This window comes from Echiichthys vipera, assembly GCF_963691815.1.
Source record: "Echiichthys vipera genome assembly, chromosome: 14".
NCBI classification, from domain to species: domain Eukaryota; kingdom Metazoa; phylum Chordata; class Actinopteri; order Perciformes; family Trachinidae; genus Echiichthys; species Echiichthys vipera.
Genome location: NC_139839.1, coordinates 8541676 through 8562206, shown reverse-complemented (window position 1 = coordinate 8562206; position 20531 = coordinate 8541676). Strand labels below are relative to the sequence as shown.

Sequence of the window (20531 nt, the reverse complement as noted above, 5' to 3'; positions counted from 1 at the left end):
TATACCACTGCAAGAAAGACCACAAGATGTACTGTTCATTTCTGGTTAGGCTTCCTCTGCGAGCGAAACATCCATTGACAACGGCTTTTGGATCAATCGGGCTCTTTGGATAGACAATGTAAATAGAGGGTATTACACATGTGCATAAAGACAACCTCTGCCGGCATGAGGAGAATGAAAGCGTTCAGAGGGGAGATACAGTACAATACCATGACAAAGGCGAATAAACGGATGGGTTGGTAGCTTTTAAAAGGACTCCGAACACACGTACACTAAAGGCAGACAGGACAGACGGACAGTTTGTGGTGATTATATGCAGCACTGGTGAAAACGACAAACATTGTTGAGATAAACAAAATCGGAAAGCTTTTTACTCTAAAAAAAGTGAGCATTGTGCATAGTTCATAGTTCGGTAATAACCCCTTTTCAGGTAGCTATTTGCTGTGATAATATGGAAGGAAGTGCAATAATGTACAATTCTGTATAGTTAAGTGCACATAGATCACTGTTGCACTGAACGGCATTGACACTTTCTCCCAATAGAAATATCACAACAGGGTTTCTTAATGTTTACTCTATTTTTAGGTGTACTTTTGTTACAATAAACCCAGGCATGTATCCCTCTAGCTCAGTCCCAGGGTTGAGTCCACAACTTATGTTCACATAAATCTTTATAATGGGTAATTTGGCCTGATCTTTCCTTTTTTCATTTATGTCTGTCCCTAATACTACTCCAGCTTTCTTTTTTTTTCTTTTTTTACTCATACCTCACCGACCCAAACAACTGTGTTCCCTCTCTTGATGTCTGACACCTCGCAGTGCGGCGTTGTCTGTTTGCCGTTCAGGACAAAGAGGGACTCGGCTGATGGTGTCACAAGGTACTGTCCGAACAGCCCGCTGGACACCACTACTCTGTTAGGGCCTCCCCAGGGCCAGGCTTGGGGGGCCAGGGGCTCCTTGAGGCTCCGGAGAACCTCAGTGCGGCCCGAGGACAGATCAGCAAATAGCAGGTCCGTGCCTGAGCCTGAGGTGGCGACAACCACATGCTGGTTGGACTCTGTGAAGGAAGGCTGGAAAGCCAGATCAGAGACAGCTACAGGCTCGTCCAGTTCCTGGTTCAGAGCCAGCTCCCCCTGGAATGACACTGTCTGTACCATCAGCTTTGAGCTCTGCGGGTCAGGTGTCACAATGTAGCGGCCGTCCGGTGACACGAACGGCTGACCCGTGATGTTTAGGTTTGGACCAATCACTGTGTCCGTCACGCTGTCGATGAGGAGCTGGGGCTGGGCTTGCAGGTGGCTCTTGCTCTGGCACTGGACAAAGTAGAAGCCGCTGAGATGTGTGTAGGCCATGCTGACTGGTATGCAGCTGTAGTTCTTCAGGCTGATGGTCTTGACGCGGTGGAAGGTCTCCAGGTCAATCTTGTGTACCGCAGGTTCATTTTTGAGGAAGACAAAGGCAAACCTAAATTGACAAAGTTCAAAGTAAAGGTTAATAGCCTTTTTAGATTTTGGGGAGAGTGATTAACACATTTGCTCTTTTCTCCTTCACTTCAGAAGGACAGCAGTGATGAGTAATGAGATGACTGAATGTGGCATGTGTGTGAAATGTTTTACCTCACGTGGGTGATGATGAGGTTGGTCGGAGGGATGAAAAAGTCGTTGACCCTCTGGAAAGTTGTTCGGATGGCATGATGTATTTCACCCACACTTGCTTGAGGAATTACCTGTGGACAATGTACAGAACAGCATGAATATGAAATACCTATAAAAAAAGATTATAACCATGATATAGACAGTGATGTTTTCCATTTTACAATCTAAAATAAAGATGAATGTCCATTCCTATATATTTACCTGCATCTAGACTGATACTGTGTTTGTGAGGCAGACACCATACCAGTATTTGAGAGTTTAAAAAAATGTGATGATATAATTCTTATATAAAAACATAATGAACTAATCTTTGAGTAGAACCCCATTTTTTTAAATGAAGAGGGTACTAAAATGTGTACAGACTTAACAGCTCCTGGCACACAAAGTATGTTTTACCTCAGTTATTCTAAATTGTTTTACAGTTTTGTCAGCTTATTAAAAGACAAAACTAATATCAGTTACCGGTTGAAAAATACAATCAAAATAAATAAGATATAATTTCTGCAAACGTCAATTTTATATATTATAGAATTTGTCCACCAGAGCACTGACAAGATTATGTTTAAGCTTTTAAAATTGTGAAACTAACTGTAGGGATCCTTATCAAAAACTTTTAAATATCAGTCTCAGCCTCAAAACTCCAGCATTGTTAGAGCTACAGTTAAGTGTCCAGCTAAAAGAAAATCTGACTGATGTGATAATTAAACCTGTGACCTTTTAGCTTCATCAGAATAAAGGCTCATATCTCAGGTCTTAACAGCCGGTTCTTGTCCAGGTGACATGTCCATAAATCCTAGAACAGATACACATCTATAGTATATGACTTGAGCTGATAAAATGCGGCCCCACCTCAGTTCTCTGATAAAGCATCTTATTCAATGATTGTCTTAGAAGCACACACCACAGTAAATGCCCCATCTCTCATGTCATACACCTGGTACTGAATCAGCATGTTTTTAAAGTGCAAGGCATGGAGTGCATACACTTTTGATGGACTCGCAATGCACCGCCTTGTCCATGACACATGCTTCATCATGCATGCCTGCATGATCAGGTCATAGTCAAGGACAAGTGAGGTTGTTTATGACACCTACACATGTGAAACATTTATTAAAAGCAACCAGTCACTGCTGCTCCTGCTTCTTTTCCTTAGAAGACTTTAAATTCTCTCAGAAACTCTAAGTTTAGACACCTCGGCAAATATTGCTGAAGAGCATATATAATATTGTCTTAAAAGGAGAGAACCAAGTGTAAAATCTACTCTGATGTCTACGCCTACACCACTAAAGCTGAACCTCTACCTGATGCCCAGTGGGGGGGCAGACTCCACACTCCTCCCTCAGAAACTATCAAATGCTAGGAAATAAAAATAGCAGTTAATGCTGCTGAGATGTTACTTTCTTCTACACTGCTGCAGCACTTCTTAAAAGCTCTCTCTTTCTCCATCCTCCTGACTATCTCATCCATTTTTAACTAAATAGATCTGGAGGTTTCTCACTGCTTGTGAGACGTGAAAAGAATACTCATTAAAAAAAGTCATTACAACTGTTGCAGAATACAATGATGGCAGTTAATGAGGTTTAATGTAGTATCGCTCATGTATTATTAGGCAGCTGCTGTGGTCTTCAGGTGCTCTCAATTTAATGCCACTGGCCTCCCTTTGTCATCGCTCATGCTTGGATTTCATATCCACACACTCAGCAACGAGGCCCAATTGAGTTTTACCCTGCCCCTGCCTCCCTGGCTGCACTAATACCTGAGGGGATTTGGTTCTGACTGAGTAGCTTTTGCTTTTCAACAACATTCACTCTGCAATGCCTTGAGTAGCTTTTTTTTTTTACTTTCACATCTGACTACAGAACACCCAGATAATAGGGACTCCTCAAATGCTCCAGTGTATTTTTGTAATTTGGGAAATTCAAAGAATCTTACAAGGCACTTTCACATTATCCAGTGCAGCACATGTTACATGTTTTATCTTTTTTTCATAGACACTGTCAGGATTTTCTCTTCTTGTTGCTCCTGGGGAGCAATAAAGCACGTTATGGATTCCCTGGAAGACTCAAAGGCTTGTTGCTTAAGATCGATGCAGAATTTTAAAAATAAAATTAATACTTCTTTTCACCCTGAGGCACCTAAGCTTTAAAAATACATGCATTAGAAAGAAAGGAGACAGATGTTTGCTGATATGCATATCGGATATTCATTTATTATACTCTTGCAATAGGGGTGTACCGAACCATCACGGTACAGAGGTGGACCGCGGTCCGTAAAGAATTGCAGCAGTAATTTTTTTTATATTTGTTATACATTTTATTTGAATGTTTCATACTGACAGCTAAAACTGTTTAACTTCTGACCAACATGCAGTTTTTTTCATTTTCCCCCTTAACTATGAACTGTACCATACCGTGACATCTAAACGGAGTAAGGTACTGAACATAGCACTAAATTTCAATAAAATTTTGGCAGTTGGCATCCAGTGTCTGCAGATGCACAGTCTTGTTAACTTGCTCATTCATTTGATGATTATTGATTTGAATCAAACCAGGGAGATTACAGTTATATGTTATGTGTCTTAACTAAAAGGCCACCAGATGCCCCTGATTTATATAACACATTTGTTATTATTAGATGGTTCCTAGTAGGTAAAGATAATATAGGAAAAAAATACATTTGACAAGTTTGGCTTGTGGCTATATTGGAGGATTTGAGATAAAACATGTCTATATTCCTCAAATTAAATCGGGGTTGAAAAACTTAGAACTATTGTATAAAAATAATGGGCATCTATATGGCACTTTGTTTCCTGTTTTTAAAACTATTATAATTATCAGTCTTAAATACATAATTGCCAAAACTAATAGAGAGATGTATGGGTAAAATACTGAAAGGGAAAAACTGTGTCCTGTGTGCGCCGAGAAAAACAAAGTGTCTGTGAGTTAAATGTTTTCTGGGCACGTAGTTGCAGACTGAACTGCCAGTCTAAAAAGGCCGCATTTCTCTCTGGCTGGCAGAGATTCCTGCATTTGTCTTCTCTAATGAATTGACAATCACACTCGCTTTGATGTTTACACAGAGATATTGAGCCATCCTAAAACCTGGCTGCTTTGAAATACCACACACACTGAGCTGAATGCACATCTTCACTAACGCACATTTACAAATTACGAGTGCACAAATTGACATGCGCAAACACAGCCACACACACTCATACACATGTATGATTCGCTGATGCGAAGCAGTACCTGTGGTAGTTTCAGACTGCTGCTGAACAGGTCAATTACTTTCAGTCCAAATGATGATGACGATATTATCAGACCATTCATTTGTGGTGTGATCCACGTGGTCTCCGGTCCATTATTAGTGTCCCTACAATTGCATTTTTGAATGATTCATCTTCTGCTCTCTAATTATTCATTGCTTCTGAAGAACTGCAGGAAGTGGGTAAAAAACAACAGAAACACAATACTGTGTTTTCTGCAATTCAGGCAGAAATGTTTACACAAGTTTTATGCAAAGTTCTGTCCTTTGATTGTTTCAAATTGCGAGAAAATTGTATTCTTTTCATTGAATGTTCTGCTTCATTTAAGACTTTAACCTCTGATAGAAGTTTAAAAACAACTCGGACATAAACACCACAGTGTGCAGCTCAACTGAGTCATCCACACAGAAACAAAGCTTGGCCATGCTGATTGTAGATCAGTAGAAAACTGTGAAAACCCACACACAGGTGGTCATCTTTTCACTCCTTTTTGTTGCCAGACTATAGTGACACCTTTAGATCCAAAACCATTAAAGTCTCTGTTAAAAAATCTGGAAATAATAGTGAAAACATCATTGAAACAGTATAGCCTCACTAAGAAGCGTCGTTTATATGACTGCAGTACCATTAACAGCTACACAACCACTGATTACGTATTAAAAATAAACCACAACAATGCAAACCTCACAGAAAAAAAACATTAATGCATTGAAGTGATTTTCTGAATATAAAATGAGTCATTTCACCCCAAAGGTCCTCTGATGAATCATAAATTTGAGAGTGTATCATCATTCTGCAATCCTCATAATGAATAGACACAGCACATCCCCAAACAGTGAAGACTGAACACAACGCCTCACATGATTATAATGGGATGTGTCCCTTCAATGGGACAAATCAGAACAATATACATGTTTGTGTCTATTACAGAGATTACAATGGGATCCCTTGGTGGCTTTACTCATGGCAGTGTCCTCCACTGTTGCAAACATAAATACAAATACTGGCCCTATAAAAACAGAATCATACCTCTCCCCCAGGCTTCAGTTCTGTTCCCCTTCACCTCCTTGACCCTCTCTGCATCCTCCTCTCTCTTCCCTCGCCTCACCCAATCCCCAAAGGCGGATTAAATACAACCACACCTGTGATCATTTCTCATTTGTGAAGCTTCCAACACCCGTGGTCCAAAGGGACGCTGGGCACAAGCCGACAGCACTGCAACTGTAAATTGCTGTTTTGCTGGCTTGGTAAATGCTATAAAACATACACAGATTAGATGCTCTCTCGTAAATACTTATTGCTTAAACAAGGTACGCAGGTACACAATGGAGCTCAATTAGTTATGAGGCATTTTCCTCCATTAGTGAACTTTCTACAGCTTATATAGTTTATATTCTTCTAGATAATCGCTCATCAGAGTTCACGAATAAACACACGGCAAATGCAGGTGTGGTGGTGTAGAAATAAGACTGTAATAAAGAAGGGCTATTTTGTACTTTAAAGGTGCACTTGGTTGGATTTTATTTAAATTATCACCACCCTGATTTAAAATTAGGCTGCAATGTAAGAGATGAAGTGCTTTAATCAACAGTTTCATTACATTTTTCAAAATTTGAATATAGTATACAGAAAAGGACCACACACACACACACACACACACACACACACACACACACACACACACACACACACACACACACACACACACACACACACACACACACACACACACACACACACACACACACACACACACACACACACACACACACACACACACACACACACACACACACACACACACACACACACGCTCTCTCTTACCTGAAGCGTTGTGTGTGTTCTGTCCATATCTCCCCATGTGAGGACCCAAATCTGGTCATGTGACTTGTCATAGAGCATCTTCACTGGAAAAGGATCTGTTGTTACGGCCTAGAAGAGATGGACAGAGTGAGGAACAGCTTACACTGGAGATCAAAATTAGATAACAAATAATTAATTCTTGATCTATTCTGAAATACTGTTATTTTTTACTGTTCAGAATTTGACAACAATTAACATGAGTGAATGAGTGTTTATGTATCTTCTTTTAAACTGCTGGCCTAAAAAAAAAAAAAAATCCAATCTCAGTCGAGGTTTAGTTAATAATACAATGGCTAACCTAACACCACGGCTTGGCAATTGGAAGACCACTCTTTAGCCCTTGAAATACCTCTAATGCTTGATTTGTCTACCCTGAATATAGGTAAACATCAGATACTTTGAAATAGGATGAGGCAAACAAACTAATGGACGTGAGCAGAAATAATTGATCTTGTTGAAAGCAACAGTCTGCTCCAGTTGTCTTTGATGCTCATGAATGGTTCGTAAGTATGGAGCTTGTTTTTGATTAGTTAAATGTGTAAAAACGGAAAGGAAGTTGCAGCTTGCATGTTGCAAATTTGGTGAAACTGTCCGAAGCACACAACACAGAGCTATTTTACCCAACAGTGAAACATACTCAGGGGTAAGCTGTTGTTTTCACATCTCAAAAGTGACAGGAGTACTAAACGGGTGTAAATGCCAGAATGGGAAGGAAGAAGTTGACAGCATGTGCACTTTTACAGTGTTACTGCTGGAGAGGTTTTTAGTGAGGATAGCTGACACACATCAGGTGAAAGCACAGAAAGCATGCGGGATAACCTGCAGAAACAGTGAAAGGGAGAACGGAAAACATATTACAGGCAGACAGGAAAAAGAGGGAGTGGGGGAGGGGGGTGTTCAACCTCAGGTCTGCTGCAATGTCAACAACAAGGAATAACACAATCCATTACCCTGCTTCTGGCTGGGTGGACAGGGAGCTGCTGACACTCTCACCAGTGGAGCGAGACCACAAGCTCTGTGTTCAGTAATGGGAGGTCCAGCCCTCTGCTCTGCACTGGCCAGCCAAGTGTTGACTCAGCATGTGCGTATGTACAGTATGAGGAGATGTTGGGCCACATGTCAAAATTTGCCTTTGCATGCATTTAGCTTCCTACCTAATCGGAGCAGAGGTAAAGCTGAAGTCAGGCCACAGTGCAGCAGAGGGCGTGGCGATGGATTCTGTGTCCACCTCTAAACGTCCAACATACTTTTACTGTTCAGGTGGTTAAATTGGAATTAAAGACCTATTTGTAAATGTTGTTGATATGCAATACAACCTGACCAGAGTTTTTGGTTCAGTTTTGACGGGAGTTGTGGTTGCTTTTTTTCCAGTAAACAGAAAAGAATTAGAAGCAGTGATGGCGTTGATAAACACCATTTTGGCAGATGTAGCTAACTATTTATCTGGTTAGTTGGTTCATCTGCTCTTTGCAAGCAGGCAGGAGCATTTCTGAGTAACCTATTCTGAAGTCTTTAACTAAATACAAAAAAAACAGCAAAATGCCTCGGTTTCAAAGGGTTAACAAGATCAAAAGAGTAGCATCTCTTATCTGGAGGAATGATCAAGCTCATTGTTTCACATCAGGTTCGAGGGAATCCCCCATCTAAATGATTTAAGTCCTTTAACTTCTGAACCAGGACCTTGTTTTACTTTACTGACTTGAAAAAAAATGATCAAATGTTAATTTGACTTGATAAAGAATTTGGAAGGTTTCAGATTAGAAAAATTATAGTATTGGATACATAGTTTGATTGCCAGGAGATCCAGAACAGAAACGTCACACCAATAAGTGTAGAAGTACACGTACACATCCTTCAGGAAACTGGAATATCTTTTTACTTCAAAGAATATTTAGTATTTCTGAATCTGTTTGAAGCAAGATGCTCATTTGGGCTCAGAGAAAAGAAAAATCTCAGCTGAAACCTAGGTAACAACTTCATGTCTCCTCTGAACACTTTACAAAAGAAACCACCATAGTGCATTAAAGTGACTACATAACCAGAGGTCTTTGCCATCTGTCTTTCTTTTTAATTAGCCAATGTTTGTTTTAGTGCTATGTGGGAGGCTTAGCTGGTGCAGGTCTGACACATCAGAGTCAAGGTTAGATCCCTTTGTTGAAAAAAGATTAAAAAAAAGTTTTTATTTCCTTGCGTGTAACAGCACGAAAAGCCATGAAAGCCTTTTTTTTAAGTGCAGCTTCTCCACATGTTTACAGCCTTCATCTAGTGTCTGCTGGAAATCGTGAAAGCATTCTTAAAAGTGCTCAAGACAACTTTTTAGAAGCGTGTGCAAATACATAATTCATGAATAGTAAAGGTCCAGCAATCTGTGGATCTCTATGCTCTAATTTCTATTGGTATTCTTCTTGGTTACAGTCCAAGTTTATGATTAATAATAAAAAACTAATACTAATAAAAAAAGAACTGATAGTGATTGTTTTGTTCACGCATTCTTTCCGTCAGTGGATAGAGTGCACCACCTTCTCTGATTCTGAAGAAAGCTACAAAAGTCCTTTGTAAAAAAAGAAAAAAAGGGTTTTAAGAAGAAATAACAGAGAAAGAGCAAGGGGAAAAAAAACAGAGGATGCATTAACCTCTTGCACTCAAAGGTCAGGAAGGGTGTTCGAGAAAAAGAGAGATGGGGAGACAAGAGGGCGATAGAGTGATCAAGAGGAGGAAAATAGTTTTATGGTGTTACATAGAGAAAGAGAGAAAAGGGGGCAGCTGGTGAGTCTGGTCTTAATTAAAGCGTGGAGCTAATCTCTCTGACTGTTCTCATTCACTGTTCACACATATAACTATGGAAAGTAATGCACTGTAATTCATGTCATCCACGTATTCATTACTGTAAAATTACATCTGGAGAGAAGGAGGAAATCAGGTGACGGAGTAACAGAATACTTAAATCTGTGTAGGGAGAAGGGTCAGAGAGGTGGATTGGTCCCAAAACACCGGCCTCAGACTTTCACACGGGGAACCAGTGTTCTTTCTTGGAAGTACTAAGCCAAGCCACAACCTTTTCTCTAATACAAACCAAGTGGTTTTTGTGCCTTAACTTAATCGACTGGGTGCTGCTACAAGTTTCCATCATATTTTGTAAGCTACCATGCAAACCTGTTGTTGATAATAAATGTTTTTCCTCAGTATGTTGAGATCTTGTCATTTTCAAAACAAAACTTCATTTATTCTTCAATCATTTATTGATAAAAGTGGAGTGGTAAATAACTGCACTTTAAACCTAAAACTGATAACAAGGTCAAGTAGTGAGTTTATAATGCCAGTTTTTTCACTGTTACAGAACCTGCTCAGTTTGCCGTCTCCCTCATTCGTTCTACTCAAGACTTTTACTTATCTCCCTCCTCCTCTCCCGCCTCCTTCTCCTTGAGTAAGGCCTATTTCCTCTCTTCCTGTAACGCAGTATAAATGATGTTGACCCTGGGAAGAACCCCTGAGGGATTCACTCTCTAAACAGCCGTTACAGGCAAGATGAATGGCGAGGCATCCAGCACCCACCTGGGCACCATATTGTTTCAGGCGCTTGAGGTGCATTTGATTTATTTTCCCTTGCATGTGGTCTTCTTACATCAGTGGCAGTTCAAAAGCGTGGCAAGTTGAATTGAATTGGCGATGATGTTTGACATGTAGCCAAACACAGGCTGCTTAATGCTTATCGTAAACTTTACCCCCCCCCCCTTCAAATATCAAGTTCAGAAAAAGTATTGATATTAAGGGGAGTAACTTGAATTGATGAGCTAAAGAGAAGATGTAACACTCTGTTCTACATTGGTGTTTGTCATTTTAAGCAGTGAAAGCAACTCTTATTAACACTTAACCTTGCCAATACAATTTTTTCTATACAAACTTTATAAAAAGTCAATAACTTATAGATGAATAATATCTGAGATGTTCTGAGACTTCAGTGTGTTTGACATGCCTGATATCTACTCCACCCACCTGCACCACCTTCTGTGCTTGAATATCGACGACCAGCAGTCGGCTCAGGAGGGGCTGGGTCACGTAGATGTACTTATCTCTGATGTTGACTGCGGAGGACCACACGCAGCGCTGAGGTGACACCCCCTCACCTTTAGGGCACATCTCCTCCTGGGAAGAACCAACAGGGAACAGAGAGGATGATGGGGGGAGGAAGAGGAGAGCAACAGAGGGAGGAAAAGGTTGGCAGGATTTCCTGGATTATCATAGCAGTATGATGCATTTTACTCTGTCAAGCGTTGCCAGTGATATGGAATTGTTAATAATTCAAAACATTTGGTAGACAGGTTGTCTACTTTTATGTGCATCGCATTGTGATGATATTATTATAAGATGGTATCAATTTACGTTTGCGCTAAGCCCCAAGACCATCTTGATGCCCCATGTGATGTATCATTGCGGATCATTGTTTGCAACAGCAGGTTGATAATTAAGCTTTTTTTTTTTTAAATAAATAAAAAATGCCGTTAGGGAAAGAGCTGGCACGATCGCTTCTTTCCATTAATGATTCATCTGTAAATGTTTCTCAATCAACAATTAATTCTCTAGTCTATAAAATGAAAAATACCAAATTCCCAGAGCCCAAGGTGACATGTCAGAATATCTTGTTTAGTGCATCATGTTAAATGGAGAAAAATAAAATCTGTTGTCTTTGTTGATTAATTTTCTGGCAATCTTCTAATTTGATTACTGAATGCAGCACTTAGTGTGACATTTACATTGGAAATGCTTGTTATTGTGAGGCAAAGAAGGTTTATTTGTAAAGCACCTTTCAACAACAACAAGGCAATTCGGAGGCCTTTATATGAGACATAAAAGGCATTTAGATAAGCTATTAAAGAAACACAAGACAGTAGAAAAGAGGCATATATAAAAAGCATTTATAAGGAGTAGACAAGATGCTGAAATAGGATGAGACCGTTTAAGCAGGGAAAGAAACACAGCCCAGCTACTGTGCATGGTCCAGTCCCAAATTCAATAAAATGTTTCAAATCTTGATTGAAAATAACTAAATAATTAACACAATAATATAACCCAACCCTACCAAAGGGTCATACTAATGTCCTGTCATTGGGCTTAAACGGTTACTCGAGTTACTCGTTTATAAAAATGAATGGAGGCAAAATGTCTTCCTCAATGATTTGTTTAATTCCTATCTCGCGCGTTATGTAGCCTGTTCAGCGCAGGGATCAATGTTCCACACGGACCGTTTTTTGCGGCTGCACACCACTACATCAGGAAAAGGCGGAGGATCATTTCACACAAATAAACCAAAGAGGTGCAATGTGTCCACTGTTAACTAGAACTGTTATGCCACAACAGCACAAAATCTATGATTCAGCATCTGAGCTGAAAGCAGCCCGTTGTTAACGCCACTTTACTGAGCGCTGCTGTTCCGGTTTAAGGAGGGCGGTTGCCGTAGTTACGGAGAAACAGGAAGAGAATGCGTAACGTTAGCTGTCCTCTTGAATGCCTCTATGTTTAGGTTATATGAATGTTAAACTTAATGATACCTACCTGATCAGTCTTTATAGTTTTGTTTGAGTAAACGGGCCAGTGGCGTTTTGTACGTTGCTTGTTGATACGGTAAACAGAAAGAGAGCGGGTCGCTCTTCCTGATAATATCTTTCTCTAATTCATTTTCTAAAAAAATCTATTTGTCTTTGAAACCTGTTTGAGTAAACACATGTGTCAAGTAGAATGTTATGCACTACTTTGAATTGTTTAAATAGTAAATTTATTCATGGTAAATTGCGATTGTATTGCCTTCAACACACACACACATCTCGTCTCTCACTATCTCTCCCCCTCATGTACGTGTGCACACTTAAACACAAACACACAGACCCATTTGGTTACCACATCAAATAGGCCTACCCCAGACATAATATATTTGTTTGCAAAATAACGCAAACTATAATAATTTTTTACACAAAGTAGTCTTTTTTTATCCGATTAATCGAAAGAATACTCGATTACAAAAAGATTTGATAACTGCAGCCCTACTTAATTCCAATAGGACTTTTATTATTGATGATCATAACTGATTCTGCATCAGTTTTAAAATATCAACAAATTCATAAACTGCTACTGACTCAAGTAACATATCGCCTCTATAGGCTCTGCAGTCTGCTGCCTTTGCTGACAAGACATTTACACACGCACGTACACACATAAGGTTATGTTTCAAGGGTTCCCACCTCCTCTCCACCTCACAAAAGTGGAGAAACTGCTGTTTACAGCAGGAACTGGCTAACACAAGGCTTATTGAATTTGTATTGATCGCTAATACAATTACAGGGTCCTGTAAAACCCAAATCCCTCAGAGGAACAAGCAACTTTTACCATCTAAAGCCCATTGCTCTGGGAGGAGTATGTTCTCCAGTGGATTAAAAACCTCAAGGTCTGTAGTATACTCTACAGTCCATTGGTGCAAGCTGTTGACTAATGGACACACGTAATCCTATTACATTAGTGAGGTGAGGAGCCCCACTCTGACATTAGGAGGAGGAGAAGGAATGATGGCCTTCTTTTTGGTGGCAATTTCCTTTCACACTGAAACACGACAGAATTACTTTAGAATTAGATGGATGGATGAAAACCTTGAGATTCTAGTGAATAATTTTCTCATTAAAAAATACAAAACCTGGCACCTCACTGTGCTTGTTTGGATTAAGGTACAACCACCTAATTAAGACCTATTGCGGGCTTGGAAGATGCTTTTAGCGTTGTACCGATTAATATGGCAAATACACTGTCTTGTTTTGCTTGTTTTCTTGTTTAGCCTCCGGCTCGGCCTGCACGTGTGCAGTGACAGCCGCAGAGGAGTAGCAGGCAGTGGCGGTGGTCTCGGCAGGCGAGGCATAGCCGCAGCATAGAACGCCCTGCACCCCCGCGAGCGTGACTGTGTGGATCGATGGCTAGCGAACAGAGAGTGAATTGCGTGCCGAACGACAACATGAAACTGGAGCTGGCAGACGTCCCCCTGTCATTCATATACCAAGGTTGGGATAACTTCAGCAAAGAAGCAGTTTTTTTCAATTTTCCCCCTTAACTAGGAACCGTAACGTCCTGTGACTTCAAAACTGAAGTACGTCTCGAACCGTGTGTTAATGTCACACCCCTAATTTTGATAGCAAAAGAAAAAGATATAACATGCACTTACATAGGAAGCCACAATCCTCTCTGTCCGCTTCAGGTGTCTGCGTATCTCACATTCACTGGGCTGAAGAACAGTGATGCCCTCATCAGAAAACACATAGAACATATTCCCCACACTCAACCCTGGAACAGAAGACAGGAAGACAGAAAAACATTGACAAACAGGTTTTAAAAATAGCAACAAATGTCAAAAACAGCAGAAAATCCCGCCCCCATCTTATTGGATATTTGTGATGGGCATTTCGATTTCCCCGCTGGAGGACACACAGCAAGACTCTTGTAAGCATACTTTCATGTTAGTGGGAATGGGCATTGAGTGGCTGCCAGCCATTTTGACAGTGCCCACAAAAGGTCCTGTCAGCAACTTGTCCACAACATACTGTAGCAAGAAGCATCAAATTAAAGGCACTGCTTCTAAGAAAAACATTTTACATCTTGTCTGCTCTGTGTAAACAGCTGCTGATGAGTTAGCAAGGATCATACTCTGGTGTTGAGACATTTGGATGAGCAACAAGCTATTACCACTGTCAGGAATACATCACATGAGCAGAGAAGATACACTTGAGACAGAAAACACTTGCGGTTTCCAAGAGGCCAAAACTGGTGGTGACTGATTTGTCATGTTGTAAAGAAATACTATTTTCACTGTAACGCTGCAAGATAAAGTACACAAGAGAAACTATACACTGTATATATATATACATATATATATATATATATATATATATATATGCATGCATGCAATCATGTATAAATACAGACAAATAAACGAGCACCTGCTAACACACAACACACAGAACACACACTGTTAATCAGGCAACTCTGCTGATAATTGCTTACAAATAATCCAAATGCTTACACTGTATTCTAAACAACACTGTCTTCCTCTGGTTCTGTGGTAAACCTGCTGTTTTGATGATATATTAAAACCCAAATGTGTGTGTATTGCTCTCTAAACCACAGTGGGGTTTCCAGTTCAGTAGTAAAGCTGTGCTTATGGCCGTGCTGATGTGGTAATAAAATATATATATATCGTGTAAAGACAGGATGGATGTGTATACTGCAGAAAACCACAAAGTCGTCTTTCTTGTAGCCACCACACTGGGTGTGTGATATTATTTGAAAATGCACAAAATTCCTGCTCGAGTGTAAATGCTTCCACCTTAGGGGTTTTGAGAAACAGATTAGAAATCACTCCAGCAAAAGGATGAATCAGGAATCAGGAAGAAAGCAAGATTTCAAGTACAGTTTTGCTGGAGAGAAAACAACTTGGTGATTCTTCTGGACAGTACGGCAAACGTCTTGGGAATTGTAGATACCCAGCTGCAGGCCCTGAAAAGCCACAAAACATGCCCAGCATATTTTGTTATCCACAAGAGTAAAAAAGCCGTTTGAGGATTGTAATGTATTACCTTCTTCTCTCCACAGAATGTTTGCAACTGCAGATTCAGCCATCGAGCAAAGTAAGGAAAAGGGAGTAGAAGAGAGAGGAAAACATTAAACCATTTTAGGAAACAGAGGAGCGGATTTCTCTGATGCCATGCTAAGATGACAAAATATATTCGACAGCCACAACATGTTCCTCACTGCTGTTGACAGGATCACTCAGAAGTCATCGATGATTCTGTTTAATTTCAACTGGCCTGATAAGCTCTTTCTTGGTGGTGAGAGTTAACTCATCAGAATGATGCAATCTAATGAAAGATAGTATGTATCAAAGTATGTGATTTGGTTGTGGCTGTCCCCCGCTACAAAATATGTGTATAAAGTATGGGATAAAATGATAAACTGTGCTTCCCCCGGACTCTCCACGTCTGTTGGGTTGGGACCTCATCAAGCTGATAATGTGTAGTTTGATCTCAGCCTTACTTTAAATGGGTTATATCTTTGTGTAATTTACATTACTTAATTACTACTTAAAATGATGTCTAATAGGCAGGAGTGCCATTAGCATGTATGCCAGTATACAAAATCATATAAAATCTCTTTCTGCAAAAAGAGTTGTGAGGACATCTTCATTTTATTATCTTTGACAAAGACTACAACAACGAATACTTTCTACAGTCAAATTTGAAATGTGACAATCACTTACGGGTCTTCTTGGCTGAGTCCTCAACAAACAGAGAGGAGATATCCTCGTCCACTCCCACCTCGTTCTTGGCGATGCATGTGTAGGCTCCAGTGTCTTCGTACCGGACACTGCCGATAAAAAGTTCACTACCATTTGCTACAAGAAGAGACGAAACAAAGATAAAAGAAAGTGTTACTGTAACTGTTTGTTGCGGCTACATTATTTGAAATCATTATGGGGTACAGTTCCAGTCAAAAGTTTGGACATGCTTTCCCATTTGAGTGAATGAGAAACCGGTCCAAACCTGTGTCTGGTACTGTACATTTTAGGAAAAAAGAAAGAAAGAATGCCTTTATTCGTCCCGCAAGGGGAAATTCTATTTGTTTTACTCTGTTATATACACTTACTCTATATACATGCAATTAATGGAGAGATGTCAGAGCGAGGGGGCTGCCAATGGATCGGCGCCTTGAGCAGTTGAACTGGCACCTCTCCAGCCACAGTCCATCCATGGTCCACACAGGGACTCGAACTGGTGACCCAAGCCGAGTCACCTATGGACTGAGCTACTGCCGCCCTTTTCTGTGGTGTGTTTTTAGACTTAGACTTCTCTTCATTGATCCCTTTGGGATGACTCCCGCAAATAAATTGAGTTTCAAGCAGCTTACAAAATACCCAAGGGAGGTATAAAAATACAGAATAAGATGAACAATAAACTCTTAGCTAAACAAATATAGAAATAAAACCAAACAATAATCAATAAATTCTTACTTCAATATATATAAAGTAGAGATATGAATACAGGTTAAACAAAATACACAGAATATGAAACCAGATAAGTGTAAAAGCGTATAAGATAAAATATGTATGACTGTATATGGCAGAAATGAGCAGTAAGATTAAATTATTGCACGTAAGTGGTGGATAAAGTTACTGCACAAAAAAAAGAAGATGACGAGTGTCCAGATATTTAGGAGTAGATTATTAATTGCACAGTGAGTTGCTCCCACTCCTACCCTTCTGTCCTCTTTATTTACAAAAAAAATTCTGTTTGTACATAACCTGCCCAGCTGAACAGGTATAGGCAACTTCCCCAATTAAAATGCACAGAAAAGAGGAGTGAACATGTGTGTTGACTCAGCAGGGCCAACATAATTATATGAAAACAATACAAAATGCCTGAGAGCCTCACTACATTATATTCCATAATATAGTTTGAATTGTCATCTGGCACCTGAATTTTGTATTTTCCTTTACATAAATAAAGACATTTCCACAATAAACTGGTGCAAACACCCATCCTCTGCCTCTTGTCGTGGTCTATGATAAATCAACTCGTATGTTATTAATGTGTTCTCATTGGCAATAACAACTAAAAATATCCCTTTTCTGTGTGAATAGTAAAGACAAACAAGTAACTTTCTGTAACTTAACACAACTGCTGAATACTTGGCTGTACAGTTAAACTATTCATACTAATTTCTTGCATTCTACTAAAAAGCCTTTTTGTCTTTATGGCCTAGTTTCACACGTATTTTCTCCACATACTGTGCAAAGCTGCATTGTTTGCCCCAAGTTGCAGCTTGGAGTGTTATATGGAGGTGAAAGGTGATGTTTGCTATGTTACGACACGGAGGTCATCCTCAGAGGCAGACTCTCTGATGTTTGCTGCAGCATCAAGCTCTGTGATGTACAGCACTACTCTGATCCTTCCTGTACTGTATACACTGAACACCACACACTTTACAGCACGGGGCCATGGGTGAATGATGTTGGGTGTCACAGTGGTATTTTACAGACCTTGCTGTGAAAGAAGATTAAAGAAAGCTCCTAGTATCTAATAGCATCTATGAACTTTAAGAACATTCACACTCTCAATCCGCCTATCCTGTTGCTTTCTACTCTCTAGCTTTAAGTGTTGTCTCTCTGTAGACCAAATGGCAATAAAAGCCTTTATTTGCCAAAAACAGGTTGTTGTCATTTCTGTTTAGATTTCCTCTACCTTCTAATTTATGTCTACTGGGTATTAAAATAACAAGACATTACAGAGGTTGATGCAAAACTTTTCACATTGGTGAAATGTCTTTTGGATTCTGATTATTATCTTTTATCGGGGGAAACGTGTGAAATGCTTTGAAATGAAAAGTGCCTTGAGTGCCTTGCCTTCATAAAATAAGACAGCACTTTAATTAATTCTAATTCATAATTATGTTCTGATCAAATCTTTTTGAAAACCACTGAATCAACCTCTCATTTTGCAAGCTTGTGGCAGATCGTGATGACATGGATTTTAGGTCATTTTTTGTTTTTAATTAGGGCAAGGACTGTTAGTCCTCTTCACTTTTACCTACAGTATGGGCTTATTACTGCAAAGGCAAAAGGCCGCGTGACCAGTGCCCAGGAGTTTTCACAGAACTATGCAGTTCACTGTAATTTTACATTTTTTTTTTAGCATCTTTCATGTATTTTTTTTTAGTTAACTTTACTGTTTGGTCCACAAAAAGCTCTGTGTTTACTGGGTACACACTGTACACTAGCTGCTCTGCAACAAAAGACAAAAAGATACATTCAGCATCTAGCTGTTGAAGGTAGTAGAGCATTTAGCAGCTGAAAGCAGACTGATTTTTCCTTGAAAAAGATACAACTCCAAATTAATGTAATTCAGTCAGGAACACACGTGTCATAGATTTAACCATTTATTGCATACATTTGCTTGCCACTGATGGCACCGCTTTTATAAAAGCCAGAGCAGGGAGCACAATGCAGAAACCCCCAATGGGTATACAAGAGTGGGCCCAGAGTAAGACATTAAATCACATTTTAACCTTCGAGCCATGTTAGGACTAGGATATTTAAATGAACTGCCTTGTTGTGAGAATGGGCTATGATTGGTTTGTGACTGAATAGAAATGATTATTCAGCCGGGCTGTCGACTGATTACAGCTTCATATATTTCTCCGTATCTGCAGAATGTGTATAAATAGGCCACTGTTTACTATATCAACTTAGAAGGTGATAATATTTCATTCCTGTGTTTACATCTTGCTTACGCTGCCCCGAGTATGTTATTGCAGGATTATGGTTTTGTTTTTATTTTCTTTAAAGTTGTTTGAAACTTCTACTAATTAAATTGCTCACTGACTGGAAGTAATGTTGACTCGAGTGTCAAAATTGAAAAACATCCCTGCACAAGTGTTTAGTTAAAACAGGAAAAGCCGTTTTTATAAAATAGAGACAGGATCCGAATTTGACTTTTGTGCGTTCTGTTACTTTTATGTTTCAGCAATGTAATACACCAAAATAATCAACACATTTGAGACATTATACATGGTGTTTGTAGGTTGTTGGCCAAAAGTAATTATAATCCGTCCATGAACCTACTTGATGTGTTCTAAGTTGCTTTCATGGCGTTTCATATGATTTCCTCTGTGGCCTTAAAATTACTACTGAACCAGTCAAAGGCACTTAGTTCAGTTTGCACTCAACAGGCCCTCAACGGCTTGCCTTGCCGCTATCCACTGCCCTCCTTGATTAATGTGGGATGTGACAGATTTTTCCCACAATGCATCTGGGTCAGAAAAATGATCTATAATGTCACACGTCAAGGTATCCCTGTAACTGTGTTAAGAGGTTTGTTCTATAAAAAACTGAACAACAGGGAATATCAGGCAAAGATTAGGTTTGAGTGGTTTCAGCACCACGGACAGCTCCTGAACAGGATTTCATTCACTCAGCAACATAAAGCAGTTTCTCTCTTTACTGTTCACCTGTGGCTTACAATCAATACTCCTCACTATTACCTGTCAAAGTTTACAGAAGCCAAAGATGAGGATAGAGGCAACATTTTAAAAGTGTCTCTATTACGTCCCTGACATTGTATGCAATATGTGGAAACCTTTTTTTGTGTTTGCATGGCTAGGTAGAGATGGGAATCTAGACTACTTAATCTCCTTTTCCTAGTAACTTCCTTCTACTTTCTACTTTAGTCTTTTCACTTAACTAAATATTTCACTAAACAGCACAAATAATCACTCTACAGAATGTAGGGCTTCTGCACGTTATCATTGCCCACATTAGTTAGAACATCTGAAACTGTAGCTACTGCAGTGTTTATGTGTTGGTGAACCTTGCAGAACCTCCCATGTTTGAATGTCTGAGGGTTGATAACAGGCTATTACCACAGGTAATGACCCACATACAGCCAATAAACTCTCCCTTAATGAGAACTAGGCCATAAAAAGAAAAGCCATGCTCCACTCTGCTCCTTCTCTGTTATATTGCAAGTGTGTCTTTAAAAACACTCCTCTGGACTGGATATGTTTTTTGCCATCTCCTCACACAGTGTATTTCCATTTATTTTCAGTCTTCTAATCTTAATTTTCATTTACTTCTAAGTGTGAACTGTGTGTCACTAAAAGTTTATTTCTGTCAGAGGAGCTAAACAAAAAGTCTTGCAATCTTGGTTTCCTCACCTTGGAATGCA

General features: G+C 39.6%; 1 protein-coding gene across 1 annotated transcript in view; it reads right to left on the bottom strand.

Moving 5' to 3' along the window:
• Positions 1–761: 761 nt before the first annotated feature.
• Positions 762–20531, bottom strand: part of fstl4 (follistatin-like 4) — a gene marked incomplete at both ends in the record, with an annotated part of 174305 nt that continues 154535 nt past the window's right edge. Inside the window, 7 exons of the mRNA XM_083926448.1 lie at positions 762–1464; positions 1617–1726; positions 6745–6852; positions 10777–10926; positions 13982–14100; positions 15390–15416; positions 16070–16204. Of these exons, the coding sequence (XP_083782574.1) occupies positions 762–1464; positions 1617–1726; positions 6745–6852; positions 10777–10926; positions 13982–14100; positions 15390–15416; positions 16070–16204 (1352 nt within the window). The remainder of the gene's footprint in view (positions 1465–1616; positions 1727–6744; positions 6853–10776; positions 10927–13981; positions 14101–15389; positions 15417–16069; positions 16205–20531) is intronic.